At 52.6% G+C, this 17,229-nt stretch overlaps 10 protein-coding genes across 10 annotated transcripts; 5 read left to right on the forward strand and 5 right to left on the reverse strand.

Moving 5' to 3' along the window:
* Window positions 1–510: 510 nt before the first annotated feature.
* Window positions 511–2,124, forward strand: P174DRAFT_456429 (cytochrome P450; the record flags this gene model as incomplete). The annotated part of the gene is made up of 2 exons (XM_024829429.1): window positions 511–909; window positions 970–2,124. The coding sequence occupies 2 exons, from the start codon at window positions 511–513 to the stop codon at window positions 2,122–2,124; spliced, it is 1,554 nt and encodes a 517-aa protein (XP_024687366.1).
* Window positions 2,125–2,145: 21 nt separating this feature from the next.
* P174DRAFT_437195 (uncharacterized protein) lies at window positions 2,146–2,882 on the reverse strand. Its single transcript, XM_024826222.1, has one exon. It carries the CDS (start codon window positions 2,720–2,722, stop codon window positions 2,552–2,554), a length of 171 nt encoding a protein of 56 aa, XP_024687367.1. The 5' UTR covers window positions 2,723–2,882; the 3' UTR covers window positions 2,146–2,551.
* Window positions 2,883–3,089: 207 nt separating this feature from the next.
* Window positions 3,090–5,837, reverse strand: P174DRAFT_508961 (biotin--[acetyl-CoA-carboxylase] ligase BPL1). The gene is made up of 6 exons (XM_024831507.1): window positions 5,498–5,837; window positions 5,226–5,437; window positions 4,772–5,169; window positions 4,184–4,750; window positions 3,867–4,138; window positions 3,090–3,818 (listed from the first exon to the last, which is right to left on the reverse strand). The coding sequence occupies exons 1-6, from the start codon at window positions 5,553–5,555 to the stop codon at window positions 3,319–3,321; spliced, it is 2,007 nt and encodes a 668-aa protein (XP_024687368.1). The 5' UTR covers window positions 5,556–5,837; the 3' UTR covers window positions 3,090–3,318.
* On the forward strand, window positions 5,624–6,213 carry P174DRAFT_437196 (coiled-coil-helix-coiled-coil-helix domain-containing protein). Its single transcript, XM_024826223.1, has 4 exons — window positions 5,624–5,734; window positions 5,816–5,847; window positions 5,905–5,969; window positions 6,092–6,213. The coding sequence occupies exons 1-4, from the start codon at window positions 5,670–5,672 to the stop codon at window positions 6,158–6,160; spliced, it is 231 nt and encodes a 76-aa protein (XP_024687369.1). The 5' UTR covers window positions 5,624–5,669; the 3' UTR covers window positions 6,161–6,213.
* Window positions 6,214–6,356: 143 nt separating this feature from the next.
* P174DRAFT_437197 (putative mitochondrial genome maintenance protein Mgm101) lies at window positions 6,357–7,440 on the forward strand. The gene is made up of 3 exons (XM_024826224.1): window positions 6,357–6,583; window positions 6,604–7,021; window positions 7,104–7,440. The coding sequence occupies exons 1-3, from the start codon at window positions 6,379–6,381 to the stop codon at window positions 7,375–7,377; spliced, it is 897 nt and encodes a 298-aa protein (XP_024687370.1). The 5' UTR covers window positions 6,357–6,378; the 3' UTR covers window positions 7,378–7,440.
* A 295-nt stretch (window positions 7,441–7,735) lies between these two features.
* P174DRAFT_416493 (serine/threonine protein kinase) lies at window positions 7,736–10,381 on the reverse strand (the record flags this gene model as incomplete). The annotated part of the gene is made up of 1 exon (XM_024824508.1): window positions 7,736–10,381. One exon carries the CDS (start codon window positions 10,379–10,381, stop codon window positions 7,736–7,738), a length of 2,646 nt encoding a protein of 881 aa, XP_024687371.1.
* Window positions 10,382–11,867: 1,486 nt separating this feature from the next.
* P174DRAFT_447361 (putative UDP-N-acetylmuramate dehydrogenase) lies at window positions 11,868–13,186 on the reverse strand (the record flags this gene model as incomplete). Its single annotated transcript, XM_024828658.1, has 1 exon — window positions 11,868–13,186. One exon carries the CDS (start codon window positions 13,184–13,186, stop codon window positions 12,116–12,118), a length of 1,071 nt encoding a protein of 356 aa, XP_024687372.1. The 3' UTR covers window positions 11,868–12,115.
* Window positions 13,187–13,393: 207 nt separating this feature from the next.
* udpA (UDP-N-acetylglucosamine 1-carboxyvinyltransferase family protein) lies at window positions 13,394–14,699 on the forward strand (the record flags this gene model as incomplete). Its single annotated transcript, XM_024831508.1, has 4 exons — window positions 13,394–14,428; window positions 14,464–14,546; window positions 14,571–14,637; window positions 14,677–14,699. Exons 1-4 carry the CDS (start codon window positions 13,405–13,407, stop codon window positions 14,697–14,699), a joined length of 1,197 nt encoding a protein of 398 aa, XP_024687373.1. The 5' UTR covers window positions 13,394–13,404.
* P174DRAFT_447363 (uncharacterized protein) lies at window positions 14,686–15,140 on the reverse strand. Its single transcript, XM_024828659.1, has 2 exons — window positions 14,953–15,140; window positions 14,686–14,892 (listed from the first exon to the last, which is right to left on the reverse strand). Exons 1-2 carry the CDS (start codon window positions 15,127–15,129, stop codon window positions 14,809–14,811), a joined length of 261 nt encoding a protein of 86 aa, XP_024687374.1. The 5' UTR covers window positions 15,130–15,140; the 3' UTR covers window positions 14,686–14,808.
* A 1,115-nt stretch (window positions 15,141–16,255) lies between these two features.
* On the forward strand, window positions 16,256–17,086 carry P174DRAFT_456435 (uncharacterized protein; the record flags this gene model as incomplete). Its single annotated transcript, XM_024829430.1, has 1 exon — window positions 16,256–17,086. The coding sequence occupies one exon, from the start codon at window positions 16,256–16,258 to the stop codon at window positions 17,084–17,086; it is 831 nt and encodes a 276-aa protein (XP_024687375.1).
* Between the last annotated feature and the right edge of the window lie 143 nt (window positions 17,087–17,229).

A 17,229-nucleotide genomic window follows, 5' to 3' on the forward strand; every position in this document is an offset into this window, starting at 1 on the left:
CGACACAACTAGGCTCTTCATGGAGATTAAGCTGGCGAGTCATGTTCCAAATGTTTCGATTCGGCATCGCCACACATGCCAGACCCAATAATCAAACCTATGAAGGTAGTGGAACACTCCCTCGGTAGGTATAATTATTTGATAGAGTGATCATGACTCGTCACTTCGCATATGCCCGATGGTACAGCCTGGGTGCTACAGGTGGTACTAGAACAGCCAGACAAGAGCCAGATGAACCACCAATGACTTGAATCCCATGCGCAGTGACCTCATCCAAGATCTTGCCAAGCATACATAGCACAAGAGTCACTATGAAGAAGATGGTTGCATTGTTCGTCGTCCTCATTGTTCTTGTGCCCCCTTTCCCCACCTTGCGTCCATTATAGGGCCTCGGCTAAAGTCACGTTTCCGCTGGCATACTTCATAAACAGCGAGGTTCCATCCCAGAGAAAATATGGGATTTGAACTACCAGAGTCTCCAGTCTTTCATCGATTTAACTTCCTATTACGATGGGTTTGCCGCTTCTGACGATCGCGGCTGTGGCTGTTGCCCTCCGTCTGCTGTGGACGCTGGTTTCGAGATGGCAGCACGCGCAAAATGCCCGCCGACTAGGCTGTGGTTCAATCCCTCTTTATCCTAGTGATCCTCTAGGTATCAGTGTTCTCAAAGAGGCTTTGGCAGCAGATAAGGCGAAAAAGCTTCTATCGATGGTTGAGCGCCGAGTCGCGCTCATGAGCAACCGCGAGGGCCGATATGTTACGACCTTCCGGTTCAGGCAAATGGGACGTGAAAATTATTTCACAACAGATCCGAAGAACATCCAAGCCATTCTGGCCACGCAATTCAAGGACTTTGAGCTGGGCGCTCCGCGAAGGCAAGCTCTACGCCCCCTTCTGGGGGCTGGCATTGTAGGTTTTGCCTCATGAATATGCAGAATTTGTGAGGCATGCTAACAACTTGGGGTGTAGTTCAGTTCCGATGGCGAGGAGTGGTCTCACGCCAGAGGTCTGCTCCGTCCTCAGTTCACGCGTGATCAGATCAGTGATCTTGACCTGGAAGAACGGCATGTGCAAAAGGCGATGCAGGCGATGCCTGTCGTCAACGGGAAGTGGACCGACGCAGTGGACATCCAGTCCATCTTCTTCCGTCTCACCATCGACTCCGCGACCGAATTTCTGTTTGGCGAGAGTGTTGAGAGCCAACTCTCGGCCTTGAACGGTGGTCAGACCCCCGAGGACAAATTCCCCTACTATTTTGACAAGTCGCAATGGTACGCGGCACAACGGGCTCGCTTCGAGAAACTGTACTGGATCGTCAACAACAAGGAGTGTCGCCACGCGGAGAACGAGGTGCACGCATACGTGGACCGCGTTGTGTACAAAGCGCTCAAAGCCGCCCGCGAAGGCAAGCTCGTGGACCCGGACAAATCGTCCCAATACGTCTTCCTGCACGCTCTGGTTTCTGTGACTCAAGACCCGATCGAACTGCGCTCGCAGCTGCTGAACATCCTCCTTGCGGGGCGTGATACCACTGCATCCCTGCTCAGCTGGACAGTGCTGATGCTTGCACGCCACCCGGCCGAGTTCCAGAAGCTCCGACAGATCATCGTCGACGAATTCGGGACTTACAACCAATCCCGCAACATCACCTTTGCCGCCCTCAAGTCCTGCCAATACCTGCAGTACTGTCTGAACGAGACCCTGCGTCTGTTCCCCGTGGTCCCCGGCAACCGCCGCTCGGCAACGAGGGATACCACCCTCCCCCGCGGCGGAGGCAGCGACGGCACTCAGCCCATCTACGTGCGCAAGGGCCAGCCCGTCGTCTACAACGTGCACATCCTGCACCGGCGCAAGGATATCTGGGGGCCTGACGCCGAGGAGTTCAAGCCGAGCCGGTGGATCGATCGCAAGGTGGGCTGGGATTATGTCCCGTTCAACGGCGGGCCGCGCATCTGTATCGGGCAGCAGTTTGCCCTCACCGAAGCGGGATACGTTCTGGTCCGGTTACTGCAGCGCTTCGATGCGATTGAGGACGTGCAGCCGCATCTGGAGATCCGGCACTCTTTGAATCTGACCAGTGCGCCGGCGGATAATGTTACTGTCCGGCTGCGTGAGGCGGCATAACCAGCTTCTTAGGGTTTTGTCGATTTCTGTGGTGGGATTCGCAGTGTATTTGCTTATGTATATACATAGCCAATATCAATGATACCAGTTCTGCATGACAACTAAGCATATCAAACCCAGAAGCCATAGCCAGCCTTCATTCAAGAGAACGCTGCATCAATCATCATTATGTTTATGTAATCCACCATCCAACCATTATCAACACGGTATATCCCTGGTAATCCACTAACAGCAACACTCGCAACACTCGAAACAGGCCAGACCCGCACACCTTCACTCATCAGCTCCACCACCTCATCACAGTACAGTACAGAAAAGGAAAGGAAAAAACCTACACTCCACAGCAAATATCCTCCTTCTCACCACCACCACGTAGTCTCATGTTCATTTGTTCTTGTGCGGGCTAGACGACAGGGCAAGCGTAAGCTCATACTGTGTTAATTGATAGGGGAGTATGGATGAGGTATACCAGCTGCTGGGAGACGAGCTGGGTTGGTGCCGCAGGGGTAGATGGCTGTGTCATGGCAAGGGTGTTGGGGTCCCAGGTGGGTTGCTGGCGCTGTTCCTTTTCGGAGCTGAAGGGGTTGTGGTTGAACATGTTGAATATGTTGAGTGAGAGTGTGCTGGTTGTGTTTGTGTATATGCTAAGCGATATGACTTTGGGTCAGTACTGACGAGGGAGGAGGTGAGCGAGGTGACACTGGGCTTGAGATGAGCGGGACGGGACGGTGCGTTTTATTTTATTTCCTGAAGAGTCGCTAACCCAGGGTTAGATGGTCTTCTAGCTCTGATGGAGTCTGATTAGACTACTCTGTAGGAATCATGCTGCCTGGTGAGTCGGCACATGTTCCGGTTCTGCTTTGTTGATGGTCCGTCTCTAGGTGACATGGCGCCAGGGGCTGAATTGGCGGTGATTCGTTGGATGTATTGTAGATTCGAGCTTCTTTAGCTGGGTGTGTTGTAGTCTGTTGTCAGTGCATTAATCCCTCATAGTTCACAGTGTCTTGTGATTGCACTAAGAGGCCGCTATCTGCTTGAGTGCCCCTCGGGTGCTGCCAGTCGGGCTACAGTCGCCATAATGCCCAGAGTCTAAGACAAACAAGCCTCCTTGGCACGGCTTATCTTGATCTGCTCTTGGCTTGATCATCACCTAATTTATTGAGGTATATATACTGTATCAAAACCGGCGACTGACTATACCTTCCTCTTGACCAATCCTCGGAAGAAATCAAAACTGTTGCTGTCACTCTGCAACTGCCACACTCGTCCCGTAGGCCGATCGTCCCAGCCCAACTCCTCCGCCAGCAGCAACCCATAATCCCGAGTAATACCCTTGATCCGGGCTCGCGCTCCGCCTTCTTCCTCTAATGTGACAACCTGGTGCATGTGCAGCCAGTCGTCGTAGTACATGGTCTCAAACTCCCGGTCAAAGCCTGTCCGCAGGAAGCGGGTGTACAGCTCCTCGAACGTGGTGAGGCACCGGGCCAGGAGTTTCTCGAGTGTGATTGGAGCGGATTTATTGGAGACAAAGCGAGCGGCTAGTGCATTTAGCGAGGTGGTTGGAGAGGCGTTCGTGGCGTTGATGCCGATTCCCACGACGGCGATGTATTCGTTCGAGGAGAAGAGCGAGTTGATGAGGATCCCGCAGATTTTGGTATAGTGCTTCTTATCCGGGTTTTCGGGGTCCAAGGCATCTGTGACTCGTTAGATAGCCCTATTTTCAATGAGAGAGTCGAACTTACAAACGTCATTGGGCCACTTGAGCTTGACTGGCATGTTCTCAAAGCCCACGTCGTAGCTCTTGATGCCCCGGACGACCGCCATTGCCGCCAGGTATTGAATAAAAACCACCGGGGCAGACTGGATCTTGTCGACCGGGTGCCTTAACACCGTCGAAAAGATCAGGGCTCCTGCCGGAGAAACCCAGACATTGGAGCCTCGGCCTCGGCCTGCGACCTGGGTGGTTGCTGTCGCTGTGAATCCGTGCGGCAGTTTACGGAGTAATTTGGGATTCCTGTACCCGTCAGCTCTGAAGATAAAATGTCCGGCTTAGACTTACTTTTCCAGAATCGTATTTGTACTAGTAACCACCTCACCATACATGATGGTCGAACCGAAACAGCCAGTACCTTCCCGCATCTGTGACTGGTACTGCTCGAGATTGGCGTAGAATGCATGATGATTGAAGTAAGGAGTCGCTTTTGAGGGTGGAAGCTCGTCGTGGATCACCAAAGGTTTGATGATTGCGTTGTAATCAACAATGCCCTCGCTAGCACCCTGTTCAGACTGGGGGAGAGACTCTTCCAATGAACTCATACTCCAAGTCCCAGATTTGTCCAGACGAAACGTATCGTTTTCATCTTTGATGAATTCTTCGTCGCCCTCGGTGGTAATCATCTCTTGCAACGACGATCGGATGCGAGAAGTATCAGCCGGATTTTGAGACGACAGGTGCAACGACGAAAGTGACGGCACAGTCGTGGTATTCTGAGTGACCTGCAGACCCAACTTGGACAAACATGCCTTCAAAAAGTCTGTGCGAGCTTTATCGTCCGCCGCCAGCGCATCCACCACCTTGGCATATTCCTCGCCCCCAGCTTTCTTGTCCAGGTTTACCGCTGCGAACCTGTTCAAGTATGTCAGTCACTTGCCCTCTGAACGTCGTGAATAACCGTACTCTGGATGCGGTCCGGTCAGAATGGCCGCTCCCTCGCCCACCTTACGGTAGACGACAGCAGCCGCACCGGTGCCAGGATCAACATTCAATTCCTCCGTGTAGCTGGCCAAAACCTCCACGCCCTTATCCGCATACAAGGGCGCATCGACAAAGACACCACCGCCGTTGTAATAGCACTTGAACCCCTCCGGCACCACACCGGCTTGGAGTACATCCTTGGAGACCTTGAGGTCGGCCGCGCGCGCGCCCACCTCGCTGTGGTACACAAATCCCGGAAACGCACCGCCGCGGCATATCCCAGGGAAAAAGGCCAGCTCCCGATCCCCGACCACCTCCATCGTCTTATCGCCGACCTCGAACTCGCATCGCTGGGAGCCGTAGTAACCCCCGCGCAGAAACCGAGGTATGCGCCGCCGCGCTTGACAAACTGCTCGATCCGACGGTTGCCCGCGCCATTGAGGGATCGACAGTACCCCAGATCCGCTCCTCCGGGTATCACCAGCAAGGCGCAGGTTAGTGTCCACGGCTCCTTGATGAGCATGTCGGCGGTCACGGGGATCACGGCATAGTGCGGGGCGAGGAGGCGGCGGAGGGTGTAGAGGCAGTGTCGGACGGATTCGACGGTGCTGCCATTGCCTGGAGAGGGAGGAGAACTGATTAGACTATTTGATCTCCATGCGGATTGGGTGAGCGAACCGGAGTAAACTAGAACGTTGAGCTTCTTGCCAGTGAGGTTGGGCGTGCTTGCGGTCATTGTCGCTGTCGCCGTCGCGAATGCGGCGAGTCGGTCTCCGAACGGAGCAAGATCAATTCTTTCTCAGACACAACTCACAGACTTATACAGCTCACGTTAGAGCAATTGAACAAAATGTCGAAGAAGGAGGATAAGCCCGCGGTGGTCCCGGAAGTGGACGACGATGAACCTGATGAATGGTAGATATGATTTTTTGTTTGGACTTGATTCTCGGAGATTGAAGATCTGGACTAATGCGGAGTCATCTAATCGGTGGTCAGGGACAAGCGGATCTTCAGCACCGGTTGCGCAGGTGAGTTTACAATCAAGAATATAGGTTGATAGACAGCTGCTAATTGGGGATCAACAGTCGAGCAGGATAAAATGAACGACTGCTATTTTACGAAGAAGGACTGGAGACTATGCAAGGACGAGGTGAGTCACGATGAGACTGCTGCAGCTGAATACAAGCACTCCATCATCCCCCATCTAGCTCTGATTTCATCTATTCGTACATAATGGACCTGCGAATTGAAGCTGATGAGTATGTCTGGCAGATGGAAGCATTTCGCGAGTGCTGGAAGCGCAAGGGCAATGACCAGCGGACTCAAACAAAGGACGCTTAGGCTCAGAACGAGTCAACCTGATATTTAGCCTGTACTATAGATGCCATCATGCCACTACTGTAATCATATTGAACATCACCACTTTCAAGCTGATATCCTCGAATTCAACACCTACAGGTGTTGACCAAGTAAATCACGTGACATTATACAGACGCGACGTCAAGCTCCTCTCCGCATGAGATGATCAACCAACGAACCATCCTCACCACACCATCACTATGGCTTCATCGCATATGCGCCGCTCTCTGCGGCTAATAGAGTCTACAAGCCTTACAAGAATTCCATCTAGATTCACCTCCCGATCCACCACGCAGCACATCCTCGCCCTCACCAGATCAATCACCACCACCCCGGCTCAGAAGTCCATCACCACCAACAACAGCAACAACCCAGCAACCCGAACAGCCCCAAACCTCCAATCGCGTCTACACCAACCTTACCAGCAAAACCATCCACCCCCTTATCTACTACACCCACATCCACAACAGACGACCGCACCGCCCGCATCCTCGCCCCAACACCCAGCCACCAAACCACAACCAACATCTCCAAAACCGGCCTCGCCGACGCCCCTCTCTCGCCCGACTCACCCCCCGAAGAAAAAATCGACTGGACGCGCTCCTTCCACGGGCTCTCCGCCGCGCCGTTCCCCAAGGAAGCAGCCGATATCCTCCTCGCGGAAGTCGACCCCGAAGAAGTCGAGATCAAACCCGATGGCATCCTGTACCTCCCCGAGATCAAGTACCGGCGGATTCTGAACCGGGCGTTTGGGCCAGGCGGGTGGGGGCTTGTGCCGCGGAGCGAGAGTATTGTTACCCCGCGGACGGTTACGAGGGAGTATGCTTTGGTTTGTAATGGACGGTATGTATTTTTTTTGCTTCGCTTTTGGCAGGTTAGAAGTAAGGGGAGATATGAATAGGGGGGCGCTAATGGGTGTGTACAGGTTAGTTTCTGTCGCGCGGGGCGAGCAGGATTACTTCACGCCGGATGGGATCCCGACAGCAACAGAAGGGTGTCGGTCTAATGCGCTGGTGCGCTGCTGCAAGGATCTGGGGATTGCGAGCGAGCTGTGGGATCCGCGGTGGATTCGCAAGTTCAAGGCGCAGTATACGCGGGAGGTGTTTGTCGAGCATGTTGTTAACAAGAAGCGGACGAAGATCTGGGTGCGCAAGGATGATCAGGTGTCGTATCCGTGGAAGGAGACCGGGACTAAGTAGTAGACAGGACGTGTCCTGAGATTGATGACGGCGGTGACCGTCAGATGTACATTAAATCATGCGAATAGAATTCTCGTTACATTCAAATTACTTGTTGATTGGCTAGTTGGGCATAGATTTCACAGCCCACTATATGCATCAGATCATCACCCATATTCCATTCCATTCCATACCAATACAAAAAAATGAATCAAAATTACCACCAACGCCATCCGTTTTGTTTCCAGTAACCTTAACTATTGTCCTCCGTACGGCGGACGAGACTGATTCCAATTCCTGGAATGGTCGTCAGGGTAGCGCTGTTGTACCCCCGGCGAACCACCTGGGAACCTTCGGTAAGAGTCAGAGTCGGAGTGCTCTATCGCCGACGGGAGCTCGAGCGGCTGCTCCGGATCGTACGCTGTCTCCTGGCTATGAGATCCGTAGAAACTACCTCCGTAGTTGGACATGCTGGGATACGAGGGATACTCAGACGGCATCCCCTGTGATGTAGCGCCTGCCGGAGGCTGCTGGCGAGGAAGAGGGGCACGGGCTCTGCGATGATGGGGACTCCGCCTGCGGTGGGGGACGGCTGGGCGGGTTGCTGGTCGGTGGTGCTGGTGCCTGCCTTGCGGCGGCCGGTGGATGGTTCACGGCCGAGATTGCCGTAGTTGACGCTGAGTTGGCGGTTCTGGTTGGGCGAGGCGGCAGGGGTCTGGTAGTTGTCTACTTCGTTCGGGGTGCGACTGTTGGAGCGTTCCAAGTAGCCCGAGTCGGTGGATGAAGAGCCGCCGCGGCGTTGTAGCGTGCCGGATGACTGGCTGGCGCTGACGCCGGTTGATCGAGCCTGTTCCTGGGCGGCTGCATCCACGGTCATCCCGGCCGCTGCTGCACGTCGCTGGCCGGAGGCGGTCCGCGCGATATTGTTCTGCTCTGCCTTGTCGGCGTCGGGCTTGTCGGGCTTGTCGTCCTTGTTCTCGCTGTCGCCTGCGGCGTCCTCCGCGGCAGCACCAGGAGCGCGGATGGGAATCTTGCGCACGGCGCTAACCAAGGCGCACATGAATTTGGAGCGACGCATGGCACGGATCGACTCGTTAGCCCAGTTGGATTTGTGGCGGATGCTGACGGTCAGCTCCAGCTTGTCCATGTCGCCCACACCTACCACGTCAAGGTCGACATCCGGCTGGAAGTCCCGGTAGTTCTCCTTGTCACGGACGAATCTTTCCATCTCATCGCGGAGAAGTTGGATGTCGGCGAATGTAGTGTCGAAGCTGACAGGAATCTTGAGTGTTTCGTGCATGGCGTTGGAACGGGTGAAGTTGTCAACCCAGAGAGTGTTGAGGACAACGTTGGGCACCTGGGTCACGCGCTGATCCGTCACCGACTTGAAGACGGTATACAGCAGCGAAATGCGCTCGACTATGTAGTCCTTTTCGCTAATCTCGACCCGGTCACCAATGTCAAAGGGATGCTTGACGAACAGGAAGATGCACGAGCCCAGGACTTCCTGGGCGGTCGTCGCGAATACGAAACTGAGAGACAGAAGGGATGTGGCGCCGGCCGCGATGACGGTGCCGAAGCCGCTTGTCACAAACGAAATGAAGACCAGCACCGAGATGATACCGGCCACAGTCAGCAGCAAGTTGTCCAACACGTGAATGGCCTGGTCGACATCGTACATGCTGTTGTTGAGGGCCTTTCGGTTGCGTCCGATTTCCCCGACAACCAGAACCATCTCGTCCAGGCTGATATCACCGTTGCCGTCGCGATCGAGCATATGGAAACATTCCTCAGCGATCATCTCCTTGCCGATTCCCAAGACCTCGGCGATGTCGTCGGGGTATAGAGCATCCCTGCCCTCAATGACAAAGGACATCCAGATTCTGCGTGCCAAAGCTTCGGCGGCCTTCCGACGCTCTAGGGCCTGTGTTACAATACCGCGCACGGAACTGGGGTTAAACACTTCCTTGCCGGTGATTTCGTGGGCGACACCACCAAAGGCGGCAGTAACTCGGTCGCCGAATCGACCAACGTTATGACCGACATTGCGAATCAGTTTGAGGGGCATCGAGGAGCTGGAGCGCGAGTGGATGGGTCCCTTCGCTGTGGCTGCAGTCAAGAGCGAATCGGAAATGATCATATCCTCCTCGCGAAACTCCTTGCAGTACATGGGGAACATGTTGCGGGAGGCGTCGTAAAGCTGACCGATCAGATCAATGTTCCGCTTCGACTCCTTGATCTTCAAGTCGAATTGCTTTCGGTGGTAGCTGATGGAGATGAGCTGGACCAGGAATTTCTCCGCCAGCAGAATCAAGCTACAGACAAACAAAGCGAACAGGATATTCTTGACGGATTTCTCCCAGGGCTTGGTGGAATTATCGCCTGTCCGCTTCTTCTCGGGGTTATATGTCATGACTGGCAGGAAAGTCACCAACGAGACAATGGTCCAGAAGACCGTCGCGATGGGCAGTTCGAGTGCGCGCAGGATGAGAGCATACTTGCGAGTTCCCGGGCTGACAATCCCACAGAGGAACTGAAACAGGTATGGCAGAAAATGAGCGATAATTTTGCAAATCCACAAACTCAACCAGACAACCTCAATCCAGGCAAAGAACCAAGGCAGCGTCACGCCGCCAATTCTCGCATCCTGCGCAGCCGTGGCTCCCACAATAATTGGGATAGCGATCAATAGCGCGATCGGGGTGACATAAATAATGTACCTCGTAACGATAGAGAAGTTGAGGATGGCCTGGTAAATTCTCCCCATCCGCGTGAGGGTGCCATCCTCCGGGTCCTCGAGCGAACGGCCCGTCGAGACGTCAACGGTTTTCTTGCGACGGCCAGGACCAGTGCCGGCGACCAAACCAGCCTTCTCGCTGGTGTTGGTGTGAACATCTTCAATGGGAGGGTGATAGGCCGCCGGAGAAGTGGCCGTGTGCGCACTCCCCCTCCGCGCCCCCGTCGGAGTGCGACTGGGGACATTGGTCAGGGGAATATCAATCGTAACGTCGTGTGGGCTGGCCATTATGGTATCATTGGAGTAATCAGGAAGCGGTTGAAAGCGATGGGCCGACAAACGCTTCTCCGTGAGTCCAGGTCGACCGGACATCGAAACGAAGGAGAAGGAGAGAAAACGGGTCCAATGACCACGATTCCTCTTGACTTTTATACTTTTGACTGTCTGACACTAACCCAAGGGAAAAGCGAGCAACGGCCTAGAAGCTGACCTGCAGCCCTGACAAGGGAAATTGAGTGGGGCGAAGGGCCAGCGAACCAGTGCCTGGGTTTTGCGACAAGCCAAGCGAGCTATTCTCAACCCGAGATCGACTCGTCGATCCAGAGAAAGCAATCTGATTAGGCGCGAGGCCGTTCTGAATCCGCGCCTCCAAGGGATTGACCAACTACGTAGACTCGTACACAAGCGAAAGAAGCAGAGGCCGACGGCGTGCGGGGACGTAGTGGAGTGGTGGGCCGAACCAAGCGAAGCAAGAAAGACCAGAAGAAGAAGAAGAGAGAATGCGATTGAGCGATTGGAAAGACAGACTGGAGTTAGTGGCCAGATGGGGAACGAGAGGTCAGTATGATCTAATGCGATGAAGATCAGATCGAAGAAAAAGAAACGAAACAGACTGAGCGAGGAGAAGAGAGATTCGATGGAGAAAAGGAATGAGGAGGAAAGGAAAACGGGGCCTGAGGCAATAACCCATAGAATGGAAGCGTCTAATAATAAAAATATTTCACTAAAGGCATCAACCATGGACAATGGCTCACGGGAGAGAGACAAGTAAAATTCTATTGGGGCAATGTTTCACCATTCCAGGAACAGAACGCCACCGATCAGTCGTCGTCGAGGCAGTGGATCAATCATCACATCATACTCCGTGCTATTTTCATCGGTGCCAGGGACTTCCAGCCGATTTGACCGTCAGATTGTCGACGCGTTTCTAGGAGACCGGCATTCTTGCGCGTGGTTACATTCCTGCTACCATGAATGTGGTTCCTCAGCAATGACCAGGAATATCCTAATACAGACGATATACTAGAGGTGCATACATACTTAAGAGAAGCTAGACCCGTATATGAGTGGGAAAGATCTCAAAAGTTGCAGCCTGTTTACAATCAAATAGAATAAACCATTAGGAAAATTAATCAATCAATCAGCGTTGCAGGGCAAATAGAAGCAAGTGGCTATTGGCCGCTAGGGTTTAGTGCCACCCACAGTGTCGATTTTTATTGAGGTAGACTAAAGTAGGGACTATTCTGGTATCGTAATAGTCTCAAACGGACAAGCCCGACAAGCCACCGTTTCATCCTCGTCTTAGCTGAGTCCTAGTAAAAGTCTGCTCAGCCTAGACTGGTATGGATTGTGGAAGATCCGTGACTCTGGTAGATTCGAATCACTCTATAGTCTAACGGTCGAGTCTAACGGTCAAGTCTAATTGTCAGTGTATCAGTGAAGCCTTGGTACAAGCCTTGAATGTAGATAGATATATAGAGCAGATCGCATCCATCCATCCTGATGCACGTATACAGAGCAATCGCTCTAATTGCCATTGCATCATACTTACTCCTCCACATATGCCATTGTCCTGCTGTGGACACATAGAGAGGTATTCTATTCTGCATGCACAATTCCAAGTAATCTGTCAAGATCGTCTGGATTTCGTCACGTTTTCCCCGCAACCACGGATCCCTTGTCATTCACTCTTATGGGTCTCATACTTCCGTCTGGGCCAACTGATTTCTTGCTCATCGCAACTTATGTGACGATCCTTACTTCAAACTCAAGCCAAATGCCGAATCGGCCCATCACATCCTCCCGAATTCGACTGGCAAATTCCAGGACATCAAAGCCATTCGCGCTGCCGTAGTTCACTAGGACGAGAGCATGCTGGTCATACACTCCCACGCGGCCGATTCTCTTTCCCTTCCAGCCGCATCTCTCAATTAGCCAAGCTGCTGGGATCACTTTCGAGCCATTTGCCCTCAAAAAGACAGGGATGGTAGGGTGAACCGCCTGCAGAGCGTCGTACGCAAGCTGGTCGACGACTGCGTTCTTGAAGAAACTGCCCGCATTGCCGAGCAACTCTGGATCAGGCAACTTGCTCCTGCGTAGCAGACACACAGCTTCTGCAACTGACTGGATCGTGGGGACTTGCACTCCCCGGTTTTCCAGAATGCGTCGAATTGGGCCATATGTCGTGTTCAGTCGATGGTTGCCAGGATTGGTGAGTCTTAACGTAACACTTGCAATGAAGACATATTGTAAAGTATGTTTAAACACGCTGTCCCTATAGCTGAACTGGCACTCCGCATTGGACATCTGTCGTCTGGCTCCAGTAATCAAGTCGATTGCGCACAGACTTTCCAGCACATCGCTGAGTTCCACACCGTACGCCCCGATATTCTGTATCGGTGCTGCGCCAACCGTGCCTGGGATAAGGGCCAGATTTTCAAGTCCCCCAAGGTCATGGTCGAGGCAGTATGAGACCAGTGCTGCCCAAGCGACCCCGCCACCAACGCGAAGCGTTGTGTGCTCCTCATCCTGATAGACAATTTCTATCCCGCTGGTTTCGTTTTTCAGCACGATGCCCTCGTACGTATCATTGGCGAATAGAATATTACTACCACCACCCAGGACGAAATGGGGTCGAGTCTGAAATATGGGCGAGTGCACCAATGCCTCTAGCTGATCCGGATGCTGCACACGAACAAAGTATCGAGCTGTCGATGCAATGTGAAATGTGTTGTAGGGGAGCAGATCAACATATTCCTCCATCTGTCCATTGTGCCGAAATGGTCTAGGCGATGTCCCGGTAGGCAGGACCATGTCAAGATAATGGTTCACAAAAAGGGATGAGCTGATGTTGATCCCTTAAGTGGCTTGAACCACCTTCAGCTGAAGATTGATGACAGTAGCCCATTGCTATTGGACCGCCATGTGAGGACTCTGCATTGCAGTCTGCACGACAGCTGCAGGACCTCACCGCCTGGTCGGATTTAAAAGGCGAATCAGCGACACGAAAATATTCCTTGCAAGATTCAGGAATGGCGCATAATCTCATCAGCATTGAAGGCGGCCGTGACGTTGTCGGCGATGTCTACATCTCCGGTTCCAAGAACGCAGGACTGCCCATCATGGCAGCGTCAATCCTCGCCTTGGGGGAAAGCACGCTGGGAAGAGCCCCCGTCCTGACGGACATCGAGAATCTCGCTAGCATCCTCCGGTATCTCGGCGGAACCGTCACCTGGAGGTCAAACTCCCTGCGGATTGACACGACGCATATGGAAAATCGGGAGTTACCCGCCAGCTTGACACGGCCACTCCGGGCGTCAATCCTCGCTCTGGGACCCCTTTTGGCTCGTTTCGGGCACGCAAAGATCGCACTCCCAGGCGGTTGCACGATCGGCAAACGTCCAATCGACGAACATATCAGCGGCCTTGAGAAACTCGGCGCATGCATCACCCTCACGCAGAGGGCGATTGATGCTCGAGTCCCGCGTACCGGGCTGCAAGGCACAGTTCTCCAGCTGCGTACACCCACCGTCACTGGGACCATGAACCTGATGCTGGCCGCATGTCGAGCCAGAGGCGTCACGCACATCCGCAACGCCGCGCGAGAGCCCGAGGTGGTGGATCTGTGCCGCTGTCTCATCAGCATGGGGACGGTCATCCACGGCGTGGGGACAGAGCATCTAGCGATCTATGGAAGGGATATCGCGCTCCGTCCGTACAGCTACCAAGTGATGGACGACCGTATCGAAGGCGGGACATTTCTCATTCTTGGAGCTATGGCGGGTAACCCGCTTCGCGTCCACGGGTGCCGCGAAGAGCACCAGACCGTACTGATTGAGAAACTCCGCGCGGTTGGGGCTCATATCACCCTCGAGACACCAGCCATCATCATCATAATCAAAGCCAGCAACCCCAAGGCCATAGATATCACAACGGGACCGTACCCGGCTCTTTCTACCGATCTCCAACCGCAGCTCATGACATTACTCTCCGTCTCGCAGGGCGTCAGCCGAATACACGAAACAGTCTTTGAGCGACGCTTCAACCATGTAGCGGGTCTACTGGCCATGGGGCGAAGGTACAGCTTGTAGCGCAGAATGCCGTAATCCACGGCGTTGAAAGACTCGTTGCAAGTACCGTGACAGCGACAGATCTCCGGGCAGGAGCTTCTCTGGTGATTGCTGCGATATCTGCAGAGGGCGTCACAATCATTCAAGGAATCGAGCATGTAGATAGGGGGTATGAACGGTTGGGGGACAAGTTGGGTATGATAGGAGTAGTTTTCAGAAACCTTGAGACCGCAGGGTCAATTGCCGGTCTGAATTAGCCTTAACAGCCTCGGTGTCAAACATATGACGGCTATTTATATGTACATGCAGAGTATATGGACAAATATAACAGTATGGTAAACACACTCATGTCAGAACACCAATAACCTAGGAAGACGACATATCATAGCATTGACGTATCGTCCTACTGCCTAGATTCTCAAGTGCATGAAGATTATTGGCAAAGGTGATCTTCATTTGCAAATGAAGTCAGTAACTGCTTTCTCATACTTTCTCAATGGGCATACATACATAGGCTTGCCCATAGTACCCGCTCAGTCTACCTCGATAGTATGCACCGGCCTCGCTGAGAGCAACCTGGAGCTTCTGGCAGTCGACGGACTGGCTCTTCGCGAAATCGGAATGGATGACTGCGCCGGAGGCAAGGGTAGAAAGAAGGGTAAGAGAGATGAGACTGGAGATTTGCATGTTGATGGTGATGACTTGGAGTTTGAGCTTGATAACATGAATTCGGGGTGGACGTACGCCTATTTATGTTTTCAAATGCGTACTATATTTCAATAGCCATCCGAGTATAAACATAGAGCGGCAGACCCTGCTTTCTCCCGTTATTCCCGCTGTGGCATTGCAGCGCTTAAGCCTGACTGTAATTGAGCCGATTGGTCTCGTACCTTATTCTGGGAGATCATGTCCCCTCGTCAATAGAGAATCCAAAACTACTCCATTAGCACAATAAACCCTGCCTCGATTCTGCCTTGACAGGTGACAGCGCTTAACTTCAACATTCACGGAGCCGATTGGGCACCAGACCCTGTTTAATTAAGCATAAGCATATTCCCATTTCGGTCTGGGCAGAGTTGTGAACGTGCATGAGTAGGTTCATTGCCAGGCTAGAAGAGTCATGGTTTTGTTGTATCGAGGCGCGCGGGAGCTCATCCAATGTGGTGATGGGATAGACCGCGCTGATGTAGACCCTGGTAGAGTCATTTGCTTCGAAGTGATGATGGGTTCATCGATTTGCTATAGCTCTCGGTGACTGAGCAAGAGCTGGTTCATCACTGGATTTGATGTCCAAGGCTAATATATCACCGATAGTTAGCTCGGCGTCGCTTTGAAGACTTCCAGAGACACAAATAAGCGACTTGCAAACGACGGTATGAGTCTAGGTATGTCTGACTCGAAACCAAAAGAGATCTAGCTCCAAGGACAAAGGATGAAAGGCCGAAATTGAAGACAGTAAGTGCCTTGCAATGGACTCAGAAGCAGTATCGACTAAAAACAGTAGATAGGTGAATTGATTATCATGTCATTCTTCAAAAGTGGGAAACACCGGAGGAGGTGAGAATAGCGAATGAAACTAGGGAAAGGCAGATTCTTCTCTCTTTTCCTTGTTTCCTGTTTCTCGCGTAATAAGAGAAAGGTGAATGCTTCTATATTTTAACGGAAAACAGCGATAAACAGTTGCAAGTGAATCAACGTCACTTATTATATCATTACCTATATAACCTTCAGAACTTCCCATGATTCCTCTCTAAACCCTCTCTCCTTTGACTGAACTGCATCAATCAAAGATCAAGTTGTGGAAGTCATCAAAATGGCAGACTCAACTACTTCTATCCTCTTTCGGATCCCATGTGAACTGCGTCTTGAGATCTACCGGCGCGTGTTCTTCATCTATCCCCACGCGAGAACCAGAGTCAGTGAATTCAGGCTCAGTGAAAACACAGATGTTCCCCCCTGCAAAGCCTTTGAGGTGTACGTCCATCCAGCCAAACCCCATGCCTCCGTCTACAGAGGAGCTCCAAACGAATACCGCTCCCAAGAAGACCAGCATCGTCTCCACGAGTATCGCTACACGCCTCAAGAATTCCTGGCCATCCTCAGCGTCAGCAAAGACGTATACAAAGAAGCGATGCCCCTCTTCTACTCTGAGACATTCTTCTGCTTTCCCAAGAACGGACGGCTGGGCTTGCCCACCAGCTTTCTATGCAATATTGGCCCGCGTCGAGAGCAGTTTGTCCGTCGGCTGTCGTTCGAGCTCCCACCTCTTAACTACCCTTGTACCATTGAGGAGAGACCTACTCTGAAATGGGTGTCTGTGTTTCTCCGGTTCATGAAGCACGTCGATATCCTGGAGATCATCCTGTTCGTCAGCGAGGAGAGACTTGAGTTCGGAGAAAAGTTCATCAGCATTGCTCGTCCTGTTCTTCCCAATGAGCTTATTTTGGATATTCTTTGGGGATTCCACCACATATTGGCTCTTCAGAATCTCAGTACCCTGCGCTTCGTTGGCGATCCAGACAGGATCCTGCGGAACCCGGATGACAGGACCTTGCTCGAAGGGGTGAGAGGCAAAAAGCTCTTTCGTGGAGACACCGGTCGTCGGCCTCGCGTGGTCTTCGAGCATCCTGCTGGTCTTGATTAGGTGTGAGAAGTTCGAACGGTGTCTTCAGGAGGTGAGCTATGCATGAGTCTTGGAGTATGCTTTAACTGACATGAAGTGTGTTCAAATAGTTGCTCTTCCTTCGTTTGTTTCACATTGCGAGATATCCTGCTGATACACATGCT

This window comes from Aspergillus novofumigatus (assembly GCF_002847465.1).
Source record: "Aspergillus novofumigatus IBT 16806 chromosome Unknown P174scaffold_1, whole genome shotgun sequence".
In the NCBI taxonomy this organism is placed as follows: Eukaryota; Fungi; Ascomycota; class Eurotiomycetes; order Eurotiales; family Aspergillaceae; genus Aspergillus; species Aspergillus novofumigatus.

What these genes read in the sequence shown, in the direction of transcription:
- P174DRAFT_437195 (XM_024826222.1), bottom strand. Translation starts at nt 2,722, where the DNA reads ATGTTCAACCACAACCCCTTCAGCTCCGAAAAGGAACAGCGCCAGCAA.
- P174DRAFT_508961 (XM_024831507.1), bottom strand. Translation starts at nt 5,555, where the DNA reads ATGACCGCAAGCACGCCCAACCTCACTGGCAAGAAGCTCAACGTTCTA. An exon ending in CAACGTTCTAGTTTACTCCG is followed by an intron (nt 5,438 to 5,497) that starts GTTCGCTCACCC and finishes CTCCCTCTCCAG; the next exon opens with GCAATGGCAGCACCGTCGAA. An exon ending in CAAGTGGCCCAATGACGTTT is followed by an intron (nt 3,819 to 3,866) that starts GTAAGTTCGACT and finishes AACGAGTCACAG; the next exon opens with ATGCCTTGGACCCCGAAAAC.
- P174DRAFT_437196 (XM_024826223.1), top strand. Translation starts at nt 5,670, where the DNA reads ATGTCGAAGAAGGAGGATAAGCCCGCGGTGGTCCCGGAAGTGGACGAC. An exon ending in GACGATGAACCTGATGAATG is followed by an intron (nt 5,735 to 5,815) that starts GTAGATATGATT and finishes ATCGGTGGTCAG; the next exon opens with GGACAAGCGGATCTTCAGCA. An exon ending in GGAGACTATGCAAGGACGAG is followed by an intron (nt 5,970 to 6,091) that starts GTGAGTCACGAT and finishes TATGTCTGGCAG; the next exon opens with ATGGAAGCATTTCGCGAGTG.
- P174DRAFT_437197 (XM_024826224.1), top strand. Translation starts at nt 6,379, where the DNA reads ATGGCTTCATCGCATATGCGCCGCTCTCTGCGGCTAATAGAGTCTACA. An exon ending in GCTTTGGTTTGTAATGGACG is followed by an intron (nt 7,022 to 7,103) that starts GTATGTATTTTT and finishes GGGTGTGTACAG; the next exon opens with GTTAGTTTCTGTCGCGCGGG.
- P174DRAFT_447363 (XM_024828659.1), bottom strand. Translation starts at nt 15,129, where the DNA reads ATGCAAATCTCCAGTCTCATCTCTCTTACCCTTCTTTCTACCCTTGCC. An exon ending in GGTACTATGGGCAAGCCTAT is followed by an intron (nt 14,893 to 14,952) that starts GTATGTATGCCC and finishes TTGCAAATGAAG; the next exon opens with ATCACCTTTGCCAATAATCT.